Source organism: Peromyscus leucopus, chromosome 14 (genome assembly GCF_004664715.2).
Source record: "Peromyscus leucopus breed LL Stock chromosome 14, UCI_PerLeu_2.1, whole genome shotgun sequence".
NCBI lineage: Eukaryota > Metazoa > Chordata > Mammalia > Rodentia > Cricetidae > Peromyscus > Peromyscus leucopus.
The window spans coordinates 68,402,766-68,428,470 of record NC_051075.1 but is presented as its reverse complement, the minus strand read 5'-3'; the positions used below and the strand labels follow the sequence as shown (position 1 = coordinate 68,428,470).

At 38.5% G+C, this 25,705-nt stretch overlaps 1 protein-coding gene across 1 annotated transcript in view; it reads left to right on the top strand.

The window, feature by feature from the left end:
* The window catches only part of Catsperb (cation channel sperm associated auxiliary subunit beta), a 160,687-nt gene that overhangs the window by 62,608 nt on the left and 72,374 nt on the right, over positions 1-25,705 (top strand). The window contains exons 8-15 of the mRNA XM_028888308.2: positions 8,841-8,936; positions 9,064-9,182; positions 10,200-10,232; positions 19,255-19,321; positions 19,723-19,769; positions 20,384-20,533; positions 21,853-22,011; positions 25,400-25,544. Coding sequence (XP_028744141.1) covers positions 8,841-8,936; positions 9,064-9,182; positions 10,200-10,232; positions 19,255-19,321; positions 19,723-19,769; positions 20,384-20,533; positions 21,853-22,011; positions 25,400-25,544 — 816 coding nt within the window. The remainder of the gene's footprint in view (positions 1-8,840; positions 8,937-9,063; positions 9,183-10,199; positions 10,233-19,254; positions 19,322-19,722; positions 19,770-20,383; positions 20,534-21,852; positions 22,012-25,399; positions 25,545-25,705) is intronic.

The following is a 25,705-nucleotide window of genomic DNA, read 5'->3' as shown; positions in this document are numbered from 1 at the left end:
GCCAAACCTTCTCCCAAACCTCCTAGGCCGGCTCAAACTCGGGATCCTACTGCCTCTGTCTCCTTCAGCACATCTTACCGGTGCGCGCCACCACAACCGGCTGAGTGTAGCTTGGGCCTGAGCTCGGGCTCACAAGGCCACAGGCAAACAGCTTTTTCATGAATTCGTAACACGAACGTTGGGCGCCAGATGTAGCAGGAATCTTAAAAGTTCTTATTAATAAAATCAAACCTGAGGCCAGTTATTGGGGTCCATGCTGGTAGATCAGAGAGACAGAGCAAGCCACAGCTATCTCACCTCACCGGATCCTCAGTTGGTCTTGTCTCCTCAGACTGGAGGCCTCTGAGTCCTCATCCGGAATGGGTCTCAGCTGAATTGCTGCTCAAAAGCCTGAAGCTTAACCAGCCACATGCTTAACCAGCCAAATGCTTAACCAGCCAAAACCTTCTAATTTCTCGTTCTCACGCCTTATATATCTTTCTACTTTCTACCACCACTCCCTGGGATTAAAGGCTGGCTTTCTGGGATTAAAGGCGTGTCACCATGCTTGGCTATTTCCAATGTGGCCTCGAACTCACAGAGATCCAGAGGGATTTCTATCTCTGGGATGCTAGGATTAAAGGTGTGAGTGCCACCATTTTCTAGCTTTTGTATCTAGTGGCTGTCTGTTCTCTGACCCCAGATATTTTTATTAGAGTATACAATATTTTGGTGAACACAATACCACCACAGGATTTATCCTAAGAAAGTAGTACTCACAGAGATAACTATTCTAGGAATCAATGAGGTGATTCATAAAATCTTATGGTGTACCCTGCAACTACTTCATCCTCTCAATACCTTGGGAAGTGAAAGTGAGATTCAAAGACAAGAGATGAGGTATTGTGATGGCTATTCTTGGTTGCCAACTTAACTGCATATGTAATAAACTAAAACCCAAGTAGATGGGTACTTCTGTGAAAGATTTTTCTTAAATTAATCATTGGAAGGAGCTAGACCCACCTATAATCCAGATTATGTGAGGAGGGAAGATCCACCTTTAATCTGGGCCATACCTCCTGATGGCAGCCTTTGTAAATGACACAAAAGAAGGAAGTTTTCCTCCTTTCCTGCTTGCCCTTGCTGTCACTGTCAACTCTATTCCTTCACTGACATTAGACCCCACTTCTTTAGGATTCTGGTATACACTGAAAACCAGCTGAGACATTCAGACTCATGGAGTGAACAACTACTGGATTCTTAGACATTTTGTTTGTAGATTTAGACTAGCTACACCACAGCCTATAAGCCACTCTTTTAAATTGTGTGTGTGTGTGTGTGTGTGTGTGTGTGTGTGTGTGTGTGTGTGTAGGTTTGTTCCTATAAGTTTTGTTCCTCTAGAGAACACTGACTAATGCAGACTTTGGTACCAGAAATGGTTCTAGAGCAACTGAAATACAAGGATGAATTTTTTAAGTATCTGGAATTGGCTTCCCAATTTAAGGACACCTACAGTTACTGAAGGCTCCCCTAGAAGGTCAGAGAATATGTCCATGGTGTAAACTATTTTACAGACTTACTGAGATTAATGCATTTGATTATAATGCCCTGATGATTTCAAGAAGCAAGAACTTAGTGACTATATATAACACAATTTGTGAAAAAAATTAAGGAAAATAATGATGCTGGATGGTTGATCCAAGATATCTGGATAAATTGACAAAGAAAAAGAATGAGCTTTATGAAAGATCAACCAACTTGTAACATCTCAGAATGTGTTGAAAGACAGCAATGAATTCAGTGTAATACTGACTAGCTTCAGATGTGCATAAACAGTTTAAAGGTTTCTAATTTTGCCCTAGAAGAGAATCTTTTCTGCACAAGTCACAGAGCTCAAGTTACAGAAAATCGTACTGAAGCCTCATCATAAGATTAACAGGATTACAACAAAAATTCATGTCCCAGCTGGAAGGGAGGGGCAGAATTGGTGATTAAAATAGGAGCATTAATTTGTAAAGAATGGGATTCTGTATTTTAGGATTGAGAAACATGGGAGGACCCTCCTGAGGCTGGGATCTTTGAAGCCTCAGATTCTCAAGGGTTTATCTTACCCAAGGAAGTAGTCTCTCCACCCTCAGCAGAAGATATATTCCTACCCTAACTCCTCAAAAATTGCCTTATCCTCCTTTGAGTGAGGACATTATTCCTTAATAGTCTGCTAAACCAGCAGTGACTTTCCCTGAAGGAGATGCCAGCTAAAACATCAGGGTCCCAGAGTTGCCCCTAGACCTAGAGCCAGATTTAAGGCCAAGCAGACTTCTAGAGGGGAGGCAGAAAGTGTAGTCCATGAGAGTGTGTTCTACACCACTAAAGAGCTTAATGAGTTTGCTAATTCATTCAATTAGAAGTCTAGGGAATATGTGTGGGAGTAGATTTTAAGGGTGTAGAATAATGGTGGAAGGAACATAAAACTGGATCAGGTTGAGGTTATCAATATGGGCCCATTGGATGGAGATTCTAGATTTAATATGGAAGCTCACACAGTTCAAAAGAAAGGTGTCAAATGTTTTTTTGAATGGCAGGCTGAGGCATTTGTCTACCTGATGGCCTACCTGAAAGGGGTTGGGGATGCCTGATACTGCTTGACTGAGAATTGATAAAGGGGTTTTAAGGCTCAGGGAAATTGCAATGTTAGAGTGGATATGCCGTGTAAAACTCAATCCTTCACAATGGAAAACCCAGAATGCCCACCAGTGATCTTTTAAGATGTAAAATGGGGAGAGGAACCAGCACATTTGAAGAGCTTTGTTGACACCCTTTTTCTTGTGCCAGATCTTAGGGTTAGAAACATTGCTTGCTCAATTGGATGAATTAAATGCAGTGGATTTAATTGGGACTTGAGTAGCAGGGGGACTGGTAGTAGCGATGAATTGCCAAAAGACAAGGTGATCGTAATTATCATAATGGACAGCATAGACAAAGCAATATCCATAATAACCTGACCCATAACAGGCAGCACAGGCAGAATGATTTTTATGATGGTATGACTGGTGTGGACCTTTAATACTGGTTAATCAATCATGATATTTCCAGGTATGAAATAGATAAGATGCCTACTGCAATTTTGTTTGATCTATGTAAGTGGAAACATTCTCAAATGAAAGAAAGGCTACATTCTTTCTGGATTGTGGCAAAAAGAAATCTCGAGCTGGTAACCAAGTTTCAGAGTTGAGCCAGTTTACAGACCCAGAAACCCTTGAATGAAGGGAAGGCCAAGTCCTCCTTAGGAAGGACTTTGCTAAAATACCTAGGAGTTTTACTATTAGCCTTTCTCCAGTCTTTCCCCAAAGCAACATGTGGTTTTTTACAAGGACAACTGTATACTGAGGAAAAGAGAAAATATCAGGCTTTTCAGGGTCTATTGGATACTGGTTCAGAATTGACACTGATTCCCAGTGAGGCCATGAGGCATTGTGGCGCTCCAGTTAAAGAAGGGGTTTAGGGATGTCAGGTGATTAATAAAGTTTTGACTGAAGACAGGAATACAGTAGGTTCCTGAATCATCCTGTTGTTTTTCTCCATTTCAGAATGTATAATTGGGATAGATACTTAGAAGTTGCCAGAATTCCCATTGGTTCCCTGATTTGTGGAAGGATAGCTATTATGGTTGTAAAGGTCAAATGGAATCCATCGGAGTTGCCACTGCCAGGGAAAATAGTAAATCAAAGACAATTATGACAGCCCAGGAGAAATTGTGGAAGTTAGTGCTGGTATCAAAGACTTGAAAGATGCAGGAGTAGTGGTTCCCACTTCATCTCCCTTTTACTTTCCTAACTGGTCAGTGCAGAAGACAGATGTATCTTGGAGAATGACAGTTGCCTATCAAAATCTATCAGTAATGACTTTGATTGCAACTGATATATCAGATATTATGTTCTTACTAGAACAGATTAAAACATCTCCTGGTACATGATATCCATCTACTTACCTAGCAAATGCCTTTTTCTTGGTACCTGTCCATAAGGACCACCAGAAGCATTTTGCTTTCAGTTGTAAAGTCCAGCATAATACATTTACAGTTCTCCCTCAAGGATATATTAACTCTCCTATCCTGTGTCATAAATTAGAAGGAATCTTGATCGTCTGTCTCTTCCATAAAATATCACATAGGTCCACTATCTTGATGATATTATGCTGATTGGACCAAGTGAGCAGGAGATAGCAACAATTTTGGACATGTTGATAACACATATGCATATCAGAAGATGGGAAATAAATCCAATCAAAATTCAAATACCTTTTACCTCAGTGAAGTTTTTAGGAGTGCAGTGATGTGAGACACACATAAATATTCCTTCTAAAGTGAAGGATAAGTTATTGTACCTGGCCCCTTCAAACACCAAGAATGAAGTGCAAAGTTTAGTGGGCCTCTGGATTCTCATTCCTCATTTGAATGTGTTACTTTTGCCTATATACCAAATGTCTCAGAGAACTGTTAGCTTTGTGTGGGGCCTGAAACAGGAGAGGCTCTTCAACAGGTCCAGGCTGCTTGAAAGGCTGCTCTACCACATAGAGTATATGATGCAGCATACCCAATGATACTTGAGGTATCAGTGGCAGATGGGGATGCTGTTTGGAACCTTTGGCAAGCCCCTACAGGAGAATCACAGAAGGCACCTTTGGGATTTTGGAGCAAGGCTCTACCATCATCTATAGACAACCATTCTCTCTTTGAGAGACATCTCTTGGCATGCTAAATGGACTTTAGTGGAAACTGAACATTTGACAATAGTTACCATACAAACTGAGCTGCCCATCATGAGCTGGGTGACCTATCAAGCCATAAAGTAAGATATGCACAAGTCAATCTATTATCAAATGGAAGTAGAATATATGTGATCAAGCCTGATCAAGTTGTAAAGGCACAAGTTACATTAAGATGTTTCCCAAATGCTTGCAGTTTCTATTTTCATTACATTCTACTTGCTCCTAAGTGGCTCATACAGCTTTATGCAGTGGTCCCTGTGATCAGTTGAATAAGAAAGAGAAGACTAGGGCCTGGTTTACCAATGATTCTGTACATTATGCATGTACCATTTAGAAGTGGACCACTACTGCATTACAACCTGTTTGTGGGACAATCCTGAAGGCACCAGCAAAGGTAATGTTCTCAGTTGGCAGAACTTCCAGCAGCACACATGTTCATATATTTTGTTTGGAAGGAGAAATAGCCAGATGTGTGATTGTTCACTGGTTCATGCGCCATGGCCAATGGATTGGCTAGATGTCAGGGACTGGAAAGAGTATGGTTGAAATCTTTGTGAGAAAGACATCTGGGGAAGAAATATGTGGATAGATCTCTCCAAATGGGTAAAGGATGTGAAGATACTTGTACCCCATATGAATGCCCTTCTAAAAGTTACTTCAGAATGGAGGGATTCAATAATCAAGTAGATAGAACAATTCATTCTATGAACAGTTCGCCTCTTTTCCCTTCCATCCTTTTCATTACCCAATGATCACATGAACAAAGTGGCTGTGGTGGTAGAGATGGAGGTTATACATGAGTTTGACAACATGGACTGACACTCACCAAGGCTGACCTGGACACAGCTGCTGCTGAGTACCAGATCTGCCAACAGCAGAGAACAACACAGTGCCCCATATGGCAGCATTCCCCAGGATGAGCAGCTATTGGCTGGTGGCAGATTGATTACACTGAACAACTTCGTCAAGAGAAAGGACAGAGTTTTGTCTTCCTAGAGTAGGTACTTATTCTAGCTATGCATTTGCCTTTCCTGCATGCAATACTTCTGCCAAAACCACCATCTGTGAACCTATAGAATGCCTTATCCACCATTATGATATTCCACACAGTATTGCTTCTGACCAAGGAACTTACTTCACAGCCAGAGAAGTGTGACAGTGGGTCTATGATCCTGAAATCCAATGGTCTTAAAAGGTTCCTCAGCATCCTGAAGTATCTTGCCTAATAGAATGATGGGATGACCTTTTGGAGACACAGTTATAGCACAGATTAGGTGGCAGTAGCCTGGAGGGCTGGGGCAAGGATCTCCAGAAGGTGATACATGCTTTGAATCAACATCAAATATATGGTATTGGCTCTCCCATAGCCTGGATCCATGGATACAGGGATCAGAGGGGGGAAAAGGGAATAGTCCCATTCACTATCACCCCTAGTATCCCAATAGGAAATATTTTGCTTCCTATTCCCATGACTTTAAGTTCTGCTAGCTTAGAAATTTTGGTTCTAGAGAGAGGAGTGCTCCTGTTAGGATGCACAACAAGCATTCCATTGAGCTGGAAGCTCAGGCTATCCCCTGGCCACTTTGGGTTCTGATGCCCTTAAGCCTACAGACTAAGAAGGTAATAACAATGTTAGAAAGGGTGATTGATTCAGATCACCAAGGGAAAATTGGATTGCTTCTCCATAATAGATGTAAGAAAAATTATGTGTGGAATGCAGAAGATCCTTTAGGGTGTCTCTTGGCACTACCGTGTCCTTTGAATACTGTCAAGGGGAAACTGCAACAACCTAATCCAGGCAGGTTGATGACAAAGGACACAGGACCTTCAAGAAGGAGAGTATTGGTCAATCCTCCAGGAAAATAGCCAAGGTTTAGAGGAAATACAGAAAGGGTAGTAGATGAAGACAGTTATAAATACCAGCTCTGGTCATATGACCAGTTGAAGAAACAAGGATTGTAATTGGTGTTTCTGTGTTATTTTGAGAATATAGGTTTGCTCATGTAGATCTCATCCATTTCTCTGTTGCAGGGTGATCCCTGTGTTTTTTCTAGGTTCCTCCTTACTAACTAGCCTCCCTGGAACTGTGGGTTGCAGTCTGGTTATCCTTTGCTTTATATCTAGTATCCACTTAGAGTGAATACATACCATGTTTGTCTTTCTGAGTCTGGGTTACCTCACTCAGGATGATACTTTCTAGTTTCATCCATTTGCTTGTAAACCTCATGATGTCATTGTTTTTCTCTGCTGAGTAGTTCTCCATTGTGTATATGTACCACATTTTCTTTATCCATTCTTCAGTTGAAGGGCATCTAGGTTGTTTTCAGGCTCTGGCTATTACAAATAATACTGCTATGAATATAGTTGAGCATGTGTCCTTATGGTATGATTGAGCATTTCTTGGGTATATGCCCAAGAGTGGTATAGCTGGGTCTTGAGGCAGGTTGATTCCCAATTTTCTGAGAAACCACCATACTGATTTCCAAAGTGGCTGTATAAGTTTGCATTCCTACCAACAGTGTAGGAGTGTTCCCCTTGTTCCACATCCTTTCCAACATAAGCTGTCTTCAGTGTTTTTGATCTTAGCCATTCTGACAGGTATAAAATGGTATCTCAGAGTCATTTTGATTTGTATTTCCCTGATGATTAAGGATGTTGAGCAATTCCTTAAATGTCTTTCAGCCATTTGAGATTCTTCTGTTGAGAATTCTCTGTTTATCTCTATGGCCCATTTTTAAATTGGACTGTTAGGTATTTTGATGTCTAGTTTTGTGAGTTCTTTATATATTCTGGAGATCAGCCCTCTGTCAGATGTGGCATTGGTGAAAATCTTTTCCCATTCTGTAGTCTGTTGTTTTGTTTTATTGACTGTGTACTTTTCCCTACAAAACTTTCTCAGTTTCAAGAGGTCCCATTTAACTGAATGTCCTAGGGCCTGCTGTCTCCCCATGGGAGGCCTTGTCTTGGCGGAGGTGGGAATTGGGCGTGGGTGGGTTAGGAAGAAGGCTGGGCGATGAGCAAGGAGGGACAGGGGAATCTGTGGTTGATATGTAAAATGAATAGAAAATCTCTTAATAAAAAACAGAAAAAAGAATATATTTTTGTAGATATTTGTGTTTTCTTTCTTGATTTCTTTATATGCAATATAATACCAATTAAGAAATGTTAATTGTTATTGTATTTTTAAGTTTTGAGATACTAAAAGAATGTCCCTCAAGAGTCATTACTACCTTTCCTCATATTTAGAATGTGTTTGCAGTTGTATAAGACATTATTAAAGCATGTTAGGCCTAATTATGACCTGGTTAAGTTTATAATGTGTTTGTGGTTGTGGGTGGAAAAGTTATATCATGTGAGGCATAATTATGACCTGGTTATTGGTTTCATTTGGAAATTAAGCATGACATAGGAGATATGATTGTTTGTGAAGTTGACAAGGGGTGGACTTGTGATGGCTATTCTCACTACAATGAGAATCAACTAAAACCCAAAGTGCCAGGTAAACTTCTGATGCTTTAGTCTTAATTAAATCATTTTAAGTAGATAGACTCACCTTTAATCAGAGCCACAACTTCTGATGGCATCCTTATAAAGGACATGGAAGAAGAAAGTTTTTGTTCCTGGCCTGGTTGCCCTTACCCTCACTAGCAAGTCCATTCCTTCATTGGCATTATAGCCTACTCCTTTAGGATTCTGGCATATATTCAAGCCCAGCTTGGACATCCAGCCTAGTGGGCTGAACAACTACTGTATTTCTGGACTTTCCATTGGTAGACAGTCATTGTTGTACTAACTGGACTACAGCCTGTATGTCATTCTAATAACCCCCATATAATATGTATGTATTTATAACATATACACATATGTGTTTGTTTTTATTTGTAAATTTGGATTTTTGTTGACTAAATGTATATTCCATAGATAGATAGATAGATAGATAGATAGATAGATAGATAGATTCATTCTATCAGTTCTAGAGAACCTTGACTAATTCAGCATGGAAGAACCTGGGTTAGAAGATGGAGTAGGTTTGAATTTACAGAATTGAGGTCTGCAAACTTGCCTGACTATAATTTATTTTTCTTTCATGGTAGGTGTTTACATAGGCAAAACTTCTTCTGGATTTTGGGAATATAATGAAACCACATGGTATGACCTGACAGATATCATCTATTCACAACTTAAAGATGGTAACTTTTCTGGCTGTCTTTATCTTCATCATTTCATTTATTTTGAAACTCATTCAGTATTTCTGAAATGTCTTTCTAACGATCTCTCTGTTTCTAACCTATGGTGTGATTTTATTTCTTTCTTCAGAACACCAAGGGCTTACAATAATAGATATGGTTTTAACAAATCATTTTTTAGTCATCCTCACCTCTTTGGGTCTTTTTGTAAGTAGTGATCTTCGTTATCCAGTCACTTCACAAATGCAGGTATGAAAATTTCTTTATAATTCTTTGGTAATTCATGATAGCACAACCTTTTCCTTTGCTTCATAGTATTTGAATTGTAAGTTTTAATTGTCATTAGTTTTATTGCTGTACCATTTATAGCAAAATTTAAACATATGCAATGGAAAAGGCATCATCTATCTACTTGTCTATTTATTTATTGGCTAATATATTTCCAAAATGCTGTAAGGTAATTTTTTAAAAAATATTTTTATTTTATAATTTATTTAATTTTACATATCAGCCACAGATTCCCCTGTCTTCCCTCTTCCCACCCCCAGCCTTCGTCACCCACCCTATCCACCTCCCATTCCCACCTCCTCCAAGGCAAGGTCTCCCCTGGGGAGTCAGTCCAGCATGGTAGATTCAGTTGAGGCAGGGCCAGTCCCCTGCTGTAAGGTAATTTATATAGCTAAATGTTATATTAAAATGAACAGAAATTAAATGTCAAAAGAAATGATACATGTGTAAGATGATGGAGATGACAACTACCCTGATAAGATAATTACTGTACAAATATATTGAAATGTCATGCTGTTCCTATGCATGTGTAAAATTACAAGTTAATCAAAAATAAAGCAGACTCCAATATTTTTCATATACCTGGGAATCAGTCCCGTTGGGAAATTTGTGATGGCAAATGAAAATGATTCCACCAAGAAGCAAGTAAAAGTGAGGTTGAGACTGTTTATCCAGGTTTAGCTACAGGGACTAGAAAGTTTCCACAGGCAAAAAGACAGAGGAAGTAAAGAAAAGATAACCTAACTGTGGGACAAAGAGAAGAAAAATATACATACCATGAAGTTCCATCAAGAGACTGGATGAGAAGCTACATTAACATTTGGCCATATGCCTGCTGGAATACAAAAAAAAACAAAGGGTATTTTTTGTGTGAGTGTGTGGTGCAGCCTTAAATAAAAAGGTTTTTTACACCTTCTGAAAAGCAACTAAATTTTTACTTTCTTTTTTTTTCTTTTTTTCCTCCTCTTCTTCCTCCAGCTTTCAAGAGCAGACTTTTGTGGTTTTGAAAAGGTAAGACTTTTGATTTCCTAATATGGTTTAGAAGATACATATTCACTTGGTAACTTGCAAAGCAATAATTCACAATCTAGATATTTCTTGCTACCATAAACTTATTTTCAGTTTATACTAAAAACATACTTCCATAACTATCAAGCCCTTGTCATTTCAGTGGGCATCTTTCCTCTAATGGGTTCTCTCTTGGCTTGTGGAGATTGCTCTACACAAAGATGACCAGAAGGAGAGGGTGAGGCCTGAATCTGGCAAAAGATTTACTTCTCAATCCATCTGCCCTGACTCCACCCAGAAAAAGGAGCCCTGCCATTTTGGACAAAAACTGCCATGGGATCTGACCACAACTCTACTTCTGTCCTTTGGGGGCACTCTTTCCTCTATTAGTTTGCTTCTCTGTTACAAAATCAGTCTGCCATATAAGGCCATTCTCAACACATAAGCATGCATGTCAGTTTTGAAAGTGCAAGGAAAATTATATATATTAATTCCCAGGCCTTAAGTTGTCCCCTTCTATTCTGTCCTGTGTTGTACACAGTCGCTACAAGAAAGAAACCAAACTTACTTCTCAGGAACCAAATAGAACTAATTGTGATATCTAAGTATTGGTAGGAGGAAAAGTGAAACAGAGAACTGGGAAATCAGTAGAGAAAACAAATAAACTATGGAAAGAACAAATGGAAATAGTTTATGTCTTATCTCAAATTTGCATGCTGATTCAGCCAACTGCCAATCAAAAATGTTAGTGTGCTAGTCATATAGCTCAATGGTAGAGTCTTTGCCTTGCATGCTCAGGCTCTGGGTTCAATTACCAACAACACCAATGAATTCAGTGTATACAAACATTGACTTGTGGTTTTACTAAAATAGAATGTGGAAATTATTTTCCCAAACTCAGGTCACACTGAGTTTAAACAGTAGAATATGAACTACAATAATGAGATCATGGCTTGTGGCAACACAGGGCAGCAAAGGAAAGGCAAGTAGAGGATCCTGCAGAGAGAGCTCACCCTCAGAACTCCAGAAACTATCAAATGGTTTTTCTTATTAATGGGGTTGTGGGGTGGCTTTGAGAGACCAGAGAGAAGACTGCTAGAAGGGAGAGCTGAGTTTTTTTGGAGCCTCATGTGACAGGCTGAAGGACACCTTCAGGGAAAGGCTTTCCATGGTGAAATTAAAATGTGTGGAAACAGCCACTCAAAGAAGTAGAGAGCATTGCCTTCTCACATTCTGACATAGCCAGAGTTTGATGTATTCTGAAAGCACTCTTGAGTTCTCCCTTCAAAACTATGTCTGAGCTCATCTGGGGTTCCAGCAGAACACAGTCATTAAAATCAAGAATGTTTGAGAATGGTAGTGGTAAAGTAGAGCAACAAAATTTAGCTAACAAATCATGAGCATACACAGAATAACTACTATGCTCATTGTTATTGACTCTGAGATATTAAAAGAAAAAAGAACACAGAGTTACTACCATGCTCATTGTTATTGACTCTGAGATTTTAAAGAAAAATGAACACTGAGTACTACCATGCTCATTGTTATTGACTCTGAGATACTAAAGAAAAAAGGAACACTGAGTTACTACCATGCTCATTGTTATTGACTCTGAGATGTTAAAAGAACAAAGGAACACTGAGTTCCTACCATGTGCTGTGGATATTGCTGTGTATAAATAAAATGCTGATTGGCCAATAGTCAGGTAGGAAATATAGGCAGTACAAGCAGAGAAGAGAATTCTGGGAACAGGAAGGCTGAGTCAGGAGACACTGCCAGCCACCACCATGAGTACCAACATATAAGATACTGGTAAGCCACAAGCCATGTGGCAAAGGTATAAATTTATAGAAATGAGTTAATTTAAGATATAAGAACAGATAGCAAGAAGCCTGCCATAGCCATACAGTTTATAAGTAATATAAGTCTCTGTGTGTTTACTTGGCTGTGGGACTGGTGGGTGAGAGAGATTTGTCCTCACCATGGGCCAGCCAGGACCAGGAAAACTCCAGCTACAAATGGTGCCCAAAGGGTTGGCAAGAGTTTCCACCTAAACCCGAGAAAAAAATATCCTAAAATGGAGCTAAAAACAGCTTCCTAGGTGTCTCTCTCAAGTTAGCGGCACCCTGCGGGTTTGAGCTACTCTATGGTGGGTTCAGGCATGCGTGTGGGGTTGACCTATGCTATGTTACATAGAGCTGTCTCCAAGATGCCCACTATGCTGTGTGTTGGATATAGTTTTTGCTAGTGTAAAAAAAAAAAAAGGTTTCTGGGCTATATGCTGCTTTGATAAAAGCATAGACAAACTGTTTCTGAGAGTTGATGGCTGCCAGAGCTGGCGGTAAATGTGTCACTGCCATGTTGGGAAGCTGAGGTGGCAGAGCCGAGAGCCACCAGCCACAGCAACTGTTTTGGTCTTATAAATGCTGCAGTTTAAAACAATAGATTCACAATAAGACAGATTCAGATGGAACAGGACTTTAAATGCTTTACATTGTGTGTAAAAATGCACATTGGCTGGGAAGAGAGAGAAAAAGTAATGTATACAGTTATATAAAGAAATAGTTATGGTGGTATTTTATTTGTACTGAAATGTGATTTTAATTGTATGTTAATAAATAAAGTTGCCTGGGGGTCAGAGCTATTAGAGCCATAGCAACCAGCACTTGGTAGAAGAGCTAGGTAGATCTCTGTGTGTTCAGGGATACAGCCAGCATTGGAGACATATGCCTTTAAGATTTGGAGGGCTGTACATACAGGCAGTGACGAGGCAGTCATGTGTTTGGGTTTACAACCAATGAGAAGGCAGAACAGAAAGACTATGTAAAGACATACACACAGGAAGTAGGTCTCTTTTGGAGAGGTAGGAGCACCACAAGAGGAAGGGTAAGGTTTTAGCTCTGAGCTCTAACCTCTTGGCTTTCTCTTTTACATTGGTTCTGTGTTTCTTATTTAATAAGATGGTTGGTTACATTTACAAATAGTTTTTAAAAATAAAGTAAAGAGACAGTAAAGGTAGTATAAAAAATAAACCATGTGAAGATGGATATCACTCAGAGAATCTGGATTGTGTTGTCTTTGGGATTCTTAACTGCAGAAAGACATTTGATTGAAAAGCTGTTGAGTTAAGCACATACATATATATATATATATATATATAATATATATATATATATATTAAAGGTACCTTGACTTCAAAATTTGGATGTAAGGATATGTTACTTTGGAAAGGAGACTCTGCTTTTGTTTCCACAGAAAGCCAGAGGATATGGATTTCTTCCAGATTAAGATATATCAGTTTTGATCAGCGAAGACCCCCTGAAAGGTCTCTGATGGCACCATGGCCCAGAAGATCCAACATCCAGAATGGTTTCAAGGCAACTGGCTCAAACAATACAGTCTCATGGACTATTACCATAAGCCTAAAATTTTCTCTGTGTCCCCATAAGATACAGCGCCCCCATCCAACAGGAAGTAGTAAGAGAAGCTATGCCCAAATTCCCAAATATACTAAGCTGGCTTTGGAGATGGAATTGGCTCACTCCTTCTCTAAACCCAGGCATATTGCTAAAAGAAAAGGTTAAGATATTCTTGTGTCCCAAATCAGAAGAGCCCTCTGGTATGGAACAGAGAAAAACCAGTATTTTTATTTAAAACAGGTTGATTATAAATGCAATCTCTTTTTAAAGAAAAAAAGGGGATATGATATAGATATGATAGAATGAAAGGGTAGATTTAAGAACCTACTTTTAAAGAGCAACAACTTGTTTGAAATGTTTTACATTGGTATAGATTTTAGAGTATTGATACAAATTTAAAGTTTTTGTTTTACTATGTGTATATTTCTACTCTTGTTTAAGGTATTATGTTTATACAGCTCATTTAAAATTGTAATGGACAATTAAGAAATGGATTAATAATTAGTCATCTGTGATAATCATACTTGTAGCCATATTAGTTAAGTTTTCTAGGAATACATAGATATATTTCAGATAGATAGGTAATCTTCAAATACTTCAAAGACCTACAGAATATGGCATTTAAAATGTTTTAAAAATTTAGACTTTCTAAACAGTGAGACATGTCTGCTCCTGGCAGCACCGGACTTACCACAGAGAGGAGGATTGGCAGTGAAGATACTCTACATAGTATTTATCTTCTTTTGGCAAAAAATGGCCATTTGGGCAAGAAAGTGTTCTTTCCTGGACTGCTTGATCGACTGGACATGCAGGACATTCAGGTGACCACTGAACTTTGCTTGGCAAAATTGTCCTTCAGATTCCTGCTTTGCAGAGGAAACTGCCAGACATTCTATGGGACACAGAGAAAAGTGACTGAGAGACTCTAGGCCTGTGGGCTGAAGACAGATGCCCTAACTTTACAAAAAACTTTAGATGACTGTCCAGGCTGCCAGCTGTCTCTGTCCTCTTTAGCAAGACTCTTGAAAGTTTCTTGCATCCTTCTACCATTTCTCAGGTAATTATATCCTTCTGAGGTCTTTGATGTAGTTGAAGACTAGATAGTTATAATTTTTCCTTAGTTATGATAAAAGGTAAGTTAGAGATGAAACCTTAGACTCACAAACATAAGATAGATAGGATATCTTCTTTAATTTTGCCAAATACAAATAGACTAGATATTATAAATAGACTAGATAGTATAACTGTAATTCTTACTTGGTAATTGTCTTGTTATATGTAATTTTACTACGTGAAAGTTAAAACCTCCCTTTTTGAAAAAAAAAAAAAGAAAAGGCCAAGTGCTATGGCTATAGCTCTGTATAAATAAAATGCTGATTGGCCAGTAGCCAGGTAGGAAGTATAGGCAGTACAAACAGAGAAGAGAATTCTGAGAACAGGAAGGCTGAGTCAGGAGACACTGCCAACCACCACCATGAATACCAACACATTAGATACTGGTAAACCACAAACCATGTGGCAAGATATAAATTTATAGAAATGGGTTAATTTAAGATATAAGAACAGATAGCAAGAAGCCTGCCACAGCCATACAGTTTATAAGTAATATAAGTCTCTGTGTGTTTATTTGGCTGTGGGACTGGTGGGTGAGAGAGATTTGTCCTCACCGTGGGCCAGGCAGGACCAGGAAAACTCCAGCTACAACCATGCTCATTGTTATAGACTCTGAGTTATTAAAAAAAGGAAGCATGACATGGTGGCACATGTCTTTAATCCCAGTACTTGGGAAGAAGAGGCAGGCAAGATCTCTGTGAGTTCAAAACCAGCCTGGTCTCATCTACATGATGAGTTCTAGGACAGCCAGAACTGAAACACTGTCTCAAAACAAACAAAAAAAGAAGAAGCAGAAGAGAGAAAAAGAAAGGAGGAACAGAAAAGAAAGACAACCAACATCCATTAGGAGATTTGTAGCACAAAAAGACTTTCTAGAACTAAATTCCACAATTGTAATTAAAAGTAAAATAAAATGATGGATAGCATAGTCATTGAGTAGATGCAAACTAGTGCCACAGAAGGTGAAGATGAAGAAACATCTCCATATGTTTGGAGAAGTTGCTAGAAATTTCAGAGCAGTGATGATCCTTCAAGAAGTGGTCCAGAAGTTCTACAAGGTGAGTGATACAGTTCTCAGAAGTGAGACCAGGTCCCTCACACCTGAGAACATCATAAAACCTTTGCTTGCCTGTCTCTGTTTTGAATATGATTGGAAGTTTTCTTCTCCCTGCATGTTGTTTCTTTTATATTCAAGTAGAAGACAAAGTGTATTTTTCCTTCTTCCTGTGAATTGCATCTCTGTCTGATTCTTGTGATGATGAAGGAACCCATTGACTTGGTAACAGAGTCATGCTAAAGTAAGCACTCAGTAAACATTGTTGAACAAATAGACTAGCAGTTTACTTTGGAGGAGAAATAGAATTTTCAGAGAGAAAAGAAAACAAAGAACAACAAAATAATAGAAGATAATTGCACTGAAATTGAAAATGATCTGAGTCTAGGGATCTAGATCAGTTGGTAGAATATGTGGCTGATATACACTAAGCCCTGGGTTCCATCCCCAGCACTTCATATATTAGGCATGATTATGCACAGCTGTGATCCCAGCACTCAGGAGGTGGAGAGAAGAGGATGAGACATACAAGGTCATCCTCATAGCAAGTTAAAGGCCAACCTAGGTGACATGAGAGTCTGTCTTTAAAAATATTGAATGAATGGCAAGCCTACGGGGGCGAAAAAAGCACATATGCTCAAATTCTACTAATGCTTCTAAACTGGAAGATTAGAGAGAAATGGTACACAAGTTTCCTGTGATAGTTGATTTTGGTTGTCAACTTGACTGATCTGATAGATTCCTAAAGCATTTGGTAAAACACACTTCTCAATATATCTGTGAGGGTGTTTCCAGAGTGCTTCATTGCAGATCCTAAGAGGGGGAGATCCACCCTGAAGGCATGTTGAGCCACACAGTAGCCTGGGTTGAACTAAAAGGTAGAAAGACAAACTCACATGAAGACAGGCTGAACTCTTCTTGGTGGGGAGCAGGTATTTGTGCACTTTTTTTCTTTGCCATTATGGACTATAGGAGAACATCAGATAGCAGATTCTCTAGCCTGTGAACTTGGACTTGCATCAACAACTCCCCAGGTTGCTTCCAGGTCTTCTCCTTGGACTTGGTTTGTGTCATTGGTTTGTTTTGTTCTGAAGCTTCCAGCTTCTTAGTCTGAGAAACAACTGATATTCTAGCTCTCTACTGTGTGGAGCCATGTGGGACAAATTAGTCTCTGACTGTATAACCCAATCTAATAAATCGCCTGTTGTGTATGTTATATTGATTCTGTTCCCTTAGGAAACCTCACCTAATATTGTTCTAAATAGGGGGCTCAAAAGCAAAACATGCCTCACTGTTAGATCCCATTAAAAGAATCGCTGACACTCAAAGACATTGAAATCAGTATCTACACACCATTGATACAAAAGAACCAAAGTCCAGAACAAAAGAAATGAACGAGAATGGGAGCTTCAATTAAGTAAAAGGCAAAAAGTTGAGGAAATAGTGATGAGCAGTGACTGGCTGGTTAAGTGTCTGGTGAGGGACTGCTTCCTGGTTCACAGACAGCTGTCCCTTCCCTGTGACCTTACTTGGCAGAAGGGTTGGGGATAGATCTCTGGATTCTCTATAAGGGCACTGATCTTACCTATCCAGTCTCCTTCAAATCAGGAAAGGCATCAAACTCTTCTACCTAATCACCTCCCAAAGGCTTGCCTCCAAGTATCTTCTTGAGGACAAATGACAGAAACCAAACTAAACTGATTTCAGCAAAAGAGAGGAAGCTGTTGGCTCTTTGAAATCATAGGGAATTTAAAGGGTGAGTCTGACTTCCTGACTAGCTGGATTCTCTTGAATATCAGATGTCCACGGGGTTCTGTCCTCAAATTTGGCTGTGCTGTTCTTTACACTAGCTTTATTCTAAGTAACTGTTCTCCAGCCATTAGTAAGAATAGCTGCCAGGCTTGTAGCCACCTTTGGCTATCCCAAAAGGAATAAAGTCTTTCCTTCATCTCTAAGAGTGGTTTTCATTGCTCACGTGATCCAAGTCATGTGTTCCTTCCTAACCTGTGACTCTGGGTCAGGAGAGTATTCTGGACTCATCCTTGGCATGAGGTCAGCCTCGTATAAATTAAATTATCCCTAAGGTCAATCTCTTGGCTATTTCAGTTTAGATTCATATAGAAAAAATGCAGGAATAAAATCCGAACGGAAGGAGGAGGCATAGTTCAATGCCCAAAAAGGTTCTATATTAAAATTTCCCAGATTAATAATAATGATTATGCTATTCTGAAATGTGGAGGTTTTTATGAGATCTCAAAAGTTTTATTTTAACAATTTAATTTGAGTGATGATATAGAATAATAAAAAAAAGTCATGGGCCATTCATTCTGAAGAAATTTTTTTGTTTGTTTAGCATTTTATTAAGGTCTAATTCACATGGTATAATCTTTATCTTTTTCATGTTCAGCCCTATGGTATTTTGTATCAACCACTACCAGGATCAGTTTTAGGACATTTTAAATGTTTCCATGAACAAGTTATATCGATTTTATCACTGGCCCACCTATAAAAGTATAAGGATTTCCTTGTCTCAATAGCAGCTGGAAAGTCAAAATCTTCCCCTAAAAAACCTTCTCATCTTATTATAGTTAATATCCAACAAAAATAATGTTACTTTGTTCCCTTATGATCAGTTTGCAGTGCCTTTCTATTGCTGCTACTTGCCATTGTCAGGCTTCTGTTCAGTTTCCTTATGCCATGTTGCAGCTAATGTGGAATAAAAAAATACGTGTATGCCCCATTCTAACTGAGGTGAAAGGTTCAAGGAGCTTCTGGTGAGAAAGATAATTCATAACCAAGAACATCCTCATGCCTTTGTATTTCTTTTAGTGACTGGTGACAATGTGCATTCCAGTTTCTGGTCCCCATTCTGCAACCTCTTACATGTGCACAGTTTTTCTATCTTAATTTGCCTCACACCCACAAATGATCAAAACCTTGGAATTTTTAAAGTAAATTTGTAACTGAAAGTTTTCCTGTGTCTCACCTGGCCTGTGGCCAGGACAAATGTCTCTCACTCGCCAGTCCCGCAGTCACTCAGACCCAAATAAACACACACAAGCTAATATTATTTTTGAACTATGGCCATGGCAGTCTTCTTGTTACCTAGTTCTTATATCTTAAATTAACCCATTTTTATAAATCTATATTTTGCCATGTGGCTTGTGGTTTACTAGTACTTTTACATCTTGCTTCTCATGGCAGTGGCTGGCAGGGTCTCCTCTGCTCTGTCTTTCTCCTTCCTCTCTACCTGTTTGGATTTTCTGCCCGATTCTAAGCTGCCATGCCATAGGCCAAATGGCTTTATTTATCAACCAATCATAGCAACATATTATCACAGCAGAAAAGAAAGACATTCGCCCATCATAAATTTCTTTCTGTTTAAAATCTTAACTTCAGATATGACCCAATTGCTGTTTTCATTTATGTATTTGTATAGGTTGACTATATCAAGGGAAAACTGTGGTATAATGAAAAATGTTTTGCAAACAAAGAAAGTTTTGAAGGTAAATTTTATGACATGTTAGCAGATTTTTATCACTATAGATTACATATATAGATTAAATAAAATACATTAAACTCAACATTTAATAAAATGTGAAGATAACTATTATATTGAATTAGTGGCCTAAAAATGATAAAGCCAGGCTCGGTAGTGGTTTATACTTGTTATTCCTTTAACACTCTGGAGGCATAAATAGGAACACTACAGGCTTGAGGCTACTCTGGACTATATACTGACAGCTTTTCTAAAAATGAATGGGAGTGACACTCCTGCCTAAATGATCCATTAATAGATGGTGCACAACTGGCATTGGTTTTATGTGGGCAGGCTTACTAACACTAACTCTTCCTAAGGCTGTATGTGTAGATGTCATTCATAATTTCTTCACCTTTGTACTTACAGTTGATTATGTTACTATCACTTTCGACAGAAAAAGGACCCTAAGTGAGGTATGACATAGAACACTTTCAAAGGCATGACATTTTTGTTAAGCATAATTTCAAGAATAACAATTCATCTAAACTATGGTACTTAAACATACAGAAAAACTTAACCACCCCCAGTGGTGTCTCCTGGTAGACTTAATAGCAGATACCTACATTTGTTAAAACCCGGTGAGTCTAGCCAAATGATCCATACCAGAGAAGAAAGTTTCTTTAAAGTGTTTTCTGAAATTGAATCCACCCTGAAGAAAGCAATAGTTATTAAAGAATTAAAACTATGATTTGTGAGCCAGGTGTGATGGCACATAGCTGTAATTCTAGCAATCAGTAGATGGAGGCAGGAGAATCATGATTTCAATATGATCTTGGATTACAGAGTTTTAGGCCAGCCTAGGTTCACATAGTAAGAACATGTCTTAAAAAGTCTCTGTATACGTGTGTGTGTGTGTGTGTGTGTGTGTGTGTGTATGTGTGTGTGCATGTGCGCACATGTGCATGTGAGAGAGAGAGAGTGACTGATTTATATGTGGCCTGTCAGAACAACACAACGATTCATTAGCTTATTTTCTACAATAACTAGTTGTGTTAACAATATTAACTCTTCTTTTCTCTGTTTATAGTCCAGTTCTTGTTTTTATAGTAAAGAACCATTTCTTCACTGGTTGCCTTGCTTACCTTCTATTATTACAAGCGCAAGATTTCTTCCACATGTGGTAACATTTCTTATTGATCAAGAAACTAAAACTGGAATTTATCTCTTCTATAATCGGGTAAGTCTTATAGCTCAGAGCTGTTTGCTCTATCACCAAGCCCTACAAATTGTCTTAGCAGACATCATTTCCAATTTGTCATGATCTCAGGAATTGAAACTGATAATAGTTTAAATGATAAACTAATACTTAAGATCTATAGAATAGTTTGGCACTGAAGTTTTTTAAAAATTGCTTCCTGATTATTCTTTACTCATTCTCCAGGGGAATATAAGGTGAATATTTTCCATATAAATCTAAAGTTTTGAAAGGGTGAGTTTAGATGAGCAACAACAACAAAACAGGGAACCCATGTCACAGATACATATTTTCTGTTGTATAAGTTCTTAACTGTGGCTATTAATTAGAATTATTATCAGAGTTGTTAGAAAATTTAGGGGTTCTCTAAGTGGCTGTTTAGCACTCACTTCTAAGTGTGAGATATATATCACCCCTCAAAGGCCCATGTAACATTAAAATAAGCTGCTTTTTCATCTGCATTGTTTTTAAGGCAGGATTTCCCTATGTAGCACTGGATATCCTTGAACTCACAGTAATATGCCTGCTTCTGAGTCTGAGTGTTAGGATTAAAGGCATGTGCCACCATGCCTGTCTATGCTGAACATTCTTTAGATTAAACTGGTGTTTTCCTGGGGAAAAAAGTTACTTTTATGGTAGAAAGGTTTCAGGAGAACAACAGGACAGGAGCAGGTGATAGTGTTTGTCCATGTAGGTATCTCTCTCAGAACCATAAGACTCCCCTAGAAAAAGGATTTAGGATAGATCTTATTTGCTCTCTTTTTTTCTGAGTATATCTGCTGTGAAAATGGTTGGCAGTTTCATTTTCAAGAATTTACTGCTTTTAGTCAAACAAGAAAAGAGCTAAGACAGCTTTCCCCGCTGTGTATCAGTGAAAGTCTTCTTCTTAACTTTATACCAAGATGGCATTTATAGGGTGTTATAGTCTTGTTCCTTCCAAGACTATGACTTAATACAATTGGGATTTTTGCCAGGTACCCACATGTATCATGAAAGGCATGAGCAGGGACACTGGAGTCTATCTGATTATTTTAGTAATGACTTACAAACCTCTCAATGCCATTTATTATACAACTTTGAACAAATGCCTTAGTTTCCTATACTACATCTCAGCATCTTTAAAATGGACAGGTGGGAGTAATGAGTAGAGTTACCAGTGATTGCTAATCTTTCCATTTCTTTGATGTGATAATGGGTATGCCCTGGTCTTAAATTAAACTGAATCATGAGAAAGTCTAGAAATTATAACATGGACAAAGAATGATGGAATAAATCTTATGACTTCCTTGTGTTTTATCTAGAATTCCAAAAGAACCTATGTCTCTGTGTCAGTGCTCAAGAATGAGATACCAAATTCTCAACCAAAATTTCCAAATTTCCAATTTCCCTCCTCATTCGATCATCCAGTTGGAATGGTGTTCCATCCCCGAAGCCACTTTCTGTATGTTTATGGCAATCAGGTATGGAGCCATAAAATTTATTCTTTTGTAATTAGAGTAAGTGGTCCAGCTTCTTTAGACTGGGTGACTATGTACATAAAGAACAGGAGTTCTCTGCTGATCTGGAGGGGAGAAGTAGACGTGACTACAATACACTGCTTATTAACTGTTTGTTTGTGTTAAGCTTAGTGGTCTGTAGTCAGCTGTAACCTTTCAGTTTGTTCAGTGGCTGATAAAAATGAGCAATAGTGCACCATGCTTCTGAATATTGTCAGGTGTAATCTATTCACAAGTCGTTACAACTCTAGAACCTAGATTTTGCCATCAATCCTGGTGATGTTCTCCATTCTTGGGCCTCCAGTCTTGGTAGCCTGAAAGCTTTGTAAAGCTTGGCAAAACACCTCTGTCAACAGCCGTGTTCAAAGTCAGGAGCACAAAATATGACATATGAAGAAATTCAGTACCAAGAAAGCACTGTGGTGACTTCCAGTGAATGCACACAGTTCACTTTCACAGTGGGATTTCTCCCCTGGAAATGAAAATTATGATGGCTGCAGTTTAGTCAAGAAAGAGAACAGTGTTTCTCTGTGAGATTGTGAGATCCACATGACAGGTTACAGTTTTACTTGAAGGATACAAGCTCCTCGATCATTAACTTCAAAGTGTGATTTCTATTTTGATAGAAAGTGGCTAAAGACTCCCTAGATTGACAGTCTAATCTAGAATTGCTGTTCACTTGATGACTATCTCAGGACATCTATTGCTTATGAATAACTCCCTCTAGGAATCACACATATGGAAAGACAAAGCAGTACTAATCTAAACTCACTGAAAACAATCAGGGAAGCAAAACACAGTGACTTCCACCTGTGATCCCAGCAGACTGGAACAGAGGTCGGTGGACTGCTGTCAGTACAAGGCCAGTTTTGGCTCCACTGTGAGATTCTGTCTCGAAGAAAAACAACTTGGGCAACTGACAAGGCCTACCAAAAGTTGTTCAGGTTGATTTTTAGCACCTTACCTCATTGTTAATTCATTCAGTCTCTGTCGCCTTGACATAACACATACTTGATTAATACATACTTGATTTCTATCAAAGCTGTGCCTCCCAACTTGAAATCTAGTGTATATGTGCATAGAAACCATTTTTATTTTAACAATGTTTATGATTTCTTGGCTTACGGTCTCTACTGTATACAGAATTGCAGATGTATAAGGTGACATCCTGGCATTAGAGCTTCTTGAAACTCTTTTATTTTAGTTCCTACACTAACAGTTCAGAACCTCTGATTTCTCTTCTGTCCATTGATATTTTTACCCATACATCCTACTGTGTCTATATTGCTTCACACATCCTGTAGGCAAATATCTAACATCCCTGAGCTTGCTTAATCTCAATCTGTCCATTTTGTTTTATTTGTATAACCCTGACTGTATTAGAGTTCTGAGACTTTAGCTAACAATTTGCTCTCATTTTTTTTTTTGCCAGTGTGACTGCTTCATAATTTTTTTGTTCTAGAATTCTTAGGCTGTGTATAGAAAACTGATTTTTGGAAGAGTTTACTGTACCTGTCATGATTTCATGGCTAGAAAGCATGTAAATCAGGAATATTGCCAATAGACTCTATGATTCAAATTTTTCATATGTATATTTTGACTATGGTCAATAATTAGCTGGAATTGAAGTGAAAAAGCTTTAGATGGCTGTAGATATAATTCTAAATGGTCTTATTAAATAAGAAACACAGCCAAATAATGATTTCAAAGCCCAGAGATCAGAGCAGTAGCCAAGAGCTAAGACCATCTTATCTTACCACTGGATGTTGTCCTTTCCCTGAGAGAGAGACCTTCCTCTGTCCTGTCTTTTTAATTGCCTTTCTGTTCTGCCTTCTCATTGGCTCTAAACCCAACCACATGACTTCATCGTCACTGCCTGTCTATACAGACCTCCAGATCTCTATGGTTGGTACTGAGATTAAAGGTGTGTGTCACCATGCTGGCCATGTCCTTGAACACATAGAGACTCTGCCTGCCATGTGATCAGATTAAAAGTGTGTGCTACCACTGCCAGACTTTTTCTTAATGGCTATGACCTCTGATCTCCAGGCAACTTTATTTATTGACATACAAATAAAATTACATTTCAGCACAAATAAAATATCACCATAGATGGTGTTCAACAAAACTAGTCTAAGAAATGAGATAGAGTCTCATTCCTCATAGTGGACTGAGAAATTAAGGGACTAAACCATCAGAACAACTTTTGTGGAAACAAATATGTAATGGCTAATACTGATGTGATTTTTAAGAGTACTAGCATAAAAAGCCCCGTTTCCTTTGAGATAGTCTTACACTCTAGTCCAGGTTATCCTGGACTGCACTATATAGCTCAAGCTAGTCTTAAACTTGCCTGCCTCAGCCTCCCAAGTGCTAGGATTATAGAATTGTACCTCTATCCCCAGCTTGGAGAGATGAAAAAAAATACAATATAGACTCCACAATATTTAAGGAATACAAGGATATAGGCCTGACAATGGAAGGAAGAATTAAATAACAATAATGAGAGAATTCATAGAAAGTATTTTCAACAGGAAAATCTAATAGCTAAAAAAAGAAATGACACAAAGAGTCATTTCATTGAAATGAAAATAGAAACAAACATGTAAAGAGATGGTACAGTTCCTAAGTGTCATAAAAATACAAATCGAAAATGCAATGTATGGGGCTGGGAAATTGGCTCAGCTGGTTTCACTTGCTCTGAAAGCACGAGGACCTGATTTCAAATCTCCAACACCCATATAAAAGGCTGAGCATGACTGTGCATATATAACAACTGCATTAGGGAGCAGAGACAGACAGATCCAGAGGGCTCACTGCCCAGCCAGTGTGTCCAAAACAATAAACTTCTTGTTCAATAAAAGACTTTGTCTCAGTAAGGTAGAGAGCACAATAGAGGTATCCATTCAATTTTATCCTGTAGTCTCCCCATGCATGTAAAACACACACACACACACACACACACACACACACACACACACACACATGAGAGAGAGAGAGAGAGAGAGACAGAAAGACAGAGAGACAGAGAGACAGAGACAGAGAGAGACATAGAGAGACACAGACAGAGACACAGACAGAGACAGAGCAAAACAGAGGGGGGAGAGAATGAGAATACAATATCCCTAGCCACTTAGTTGATCTAATTACTTCTGACAATACAAAACATTGGAAAGTTAAATCAAGTGTGTGAGTGGGAAGGTAGTCAGTGTGTGACTGAATTCGTGATGGATATAGAGATGTGAGGAAAATAGTACTGCATGGTTTTTCTTCTGTAGGAAGATCAAGCTAATAGCTAATTTTGAAAATTAGAGGCAGTTGTTAGTAAGGTATTATCTCTTTATTCCTTTAGGTATGGATTTCAATGGATGGTGGCAATACTTTTGAATTAGTGTGTGACTTTCTAAATAACTATGTAAGGAAGACTGCTCATAGTTTTTATACTTCAGAAATATCTTTGATTACACAAAATGGAAAGATTTACATGACAAAGGCAGGTAAGGAATTTTCTATTTGGAATTGTAAATTTGTTTTACATGTGGGTAATGGATTTGTTGGATCTACAGAGACAAATCATATGAACAGCCATAAAAAAAGAAGAACCCTGAGTTAGCATGGTGTATTCTCAGTGCTGTGTACTTTTCCCAAACCAAATAAT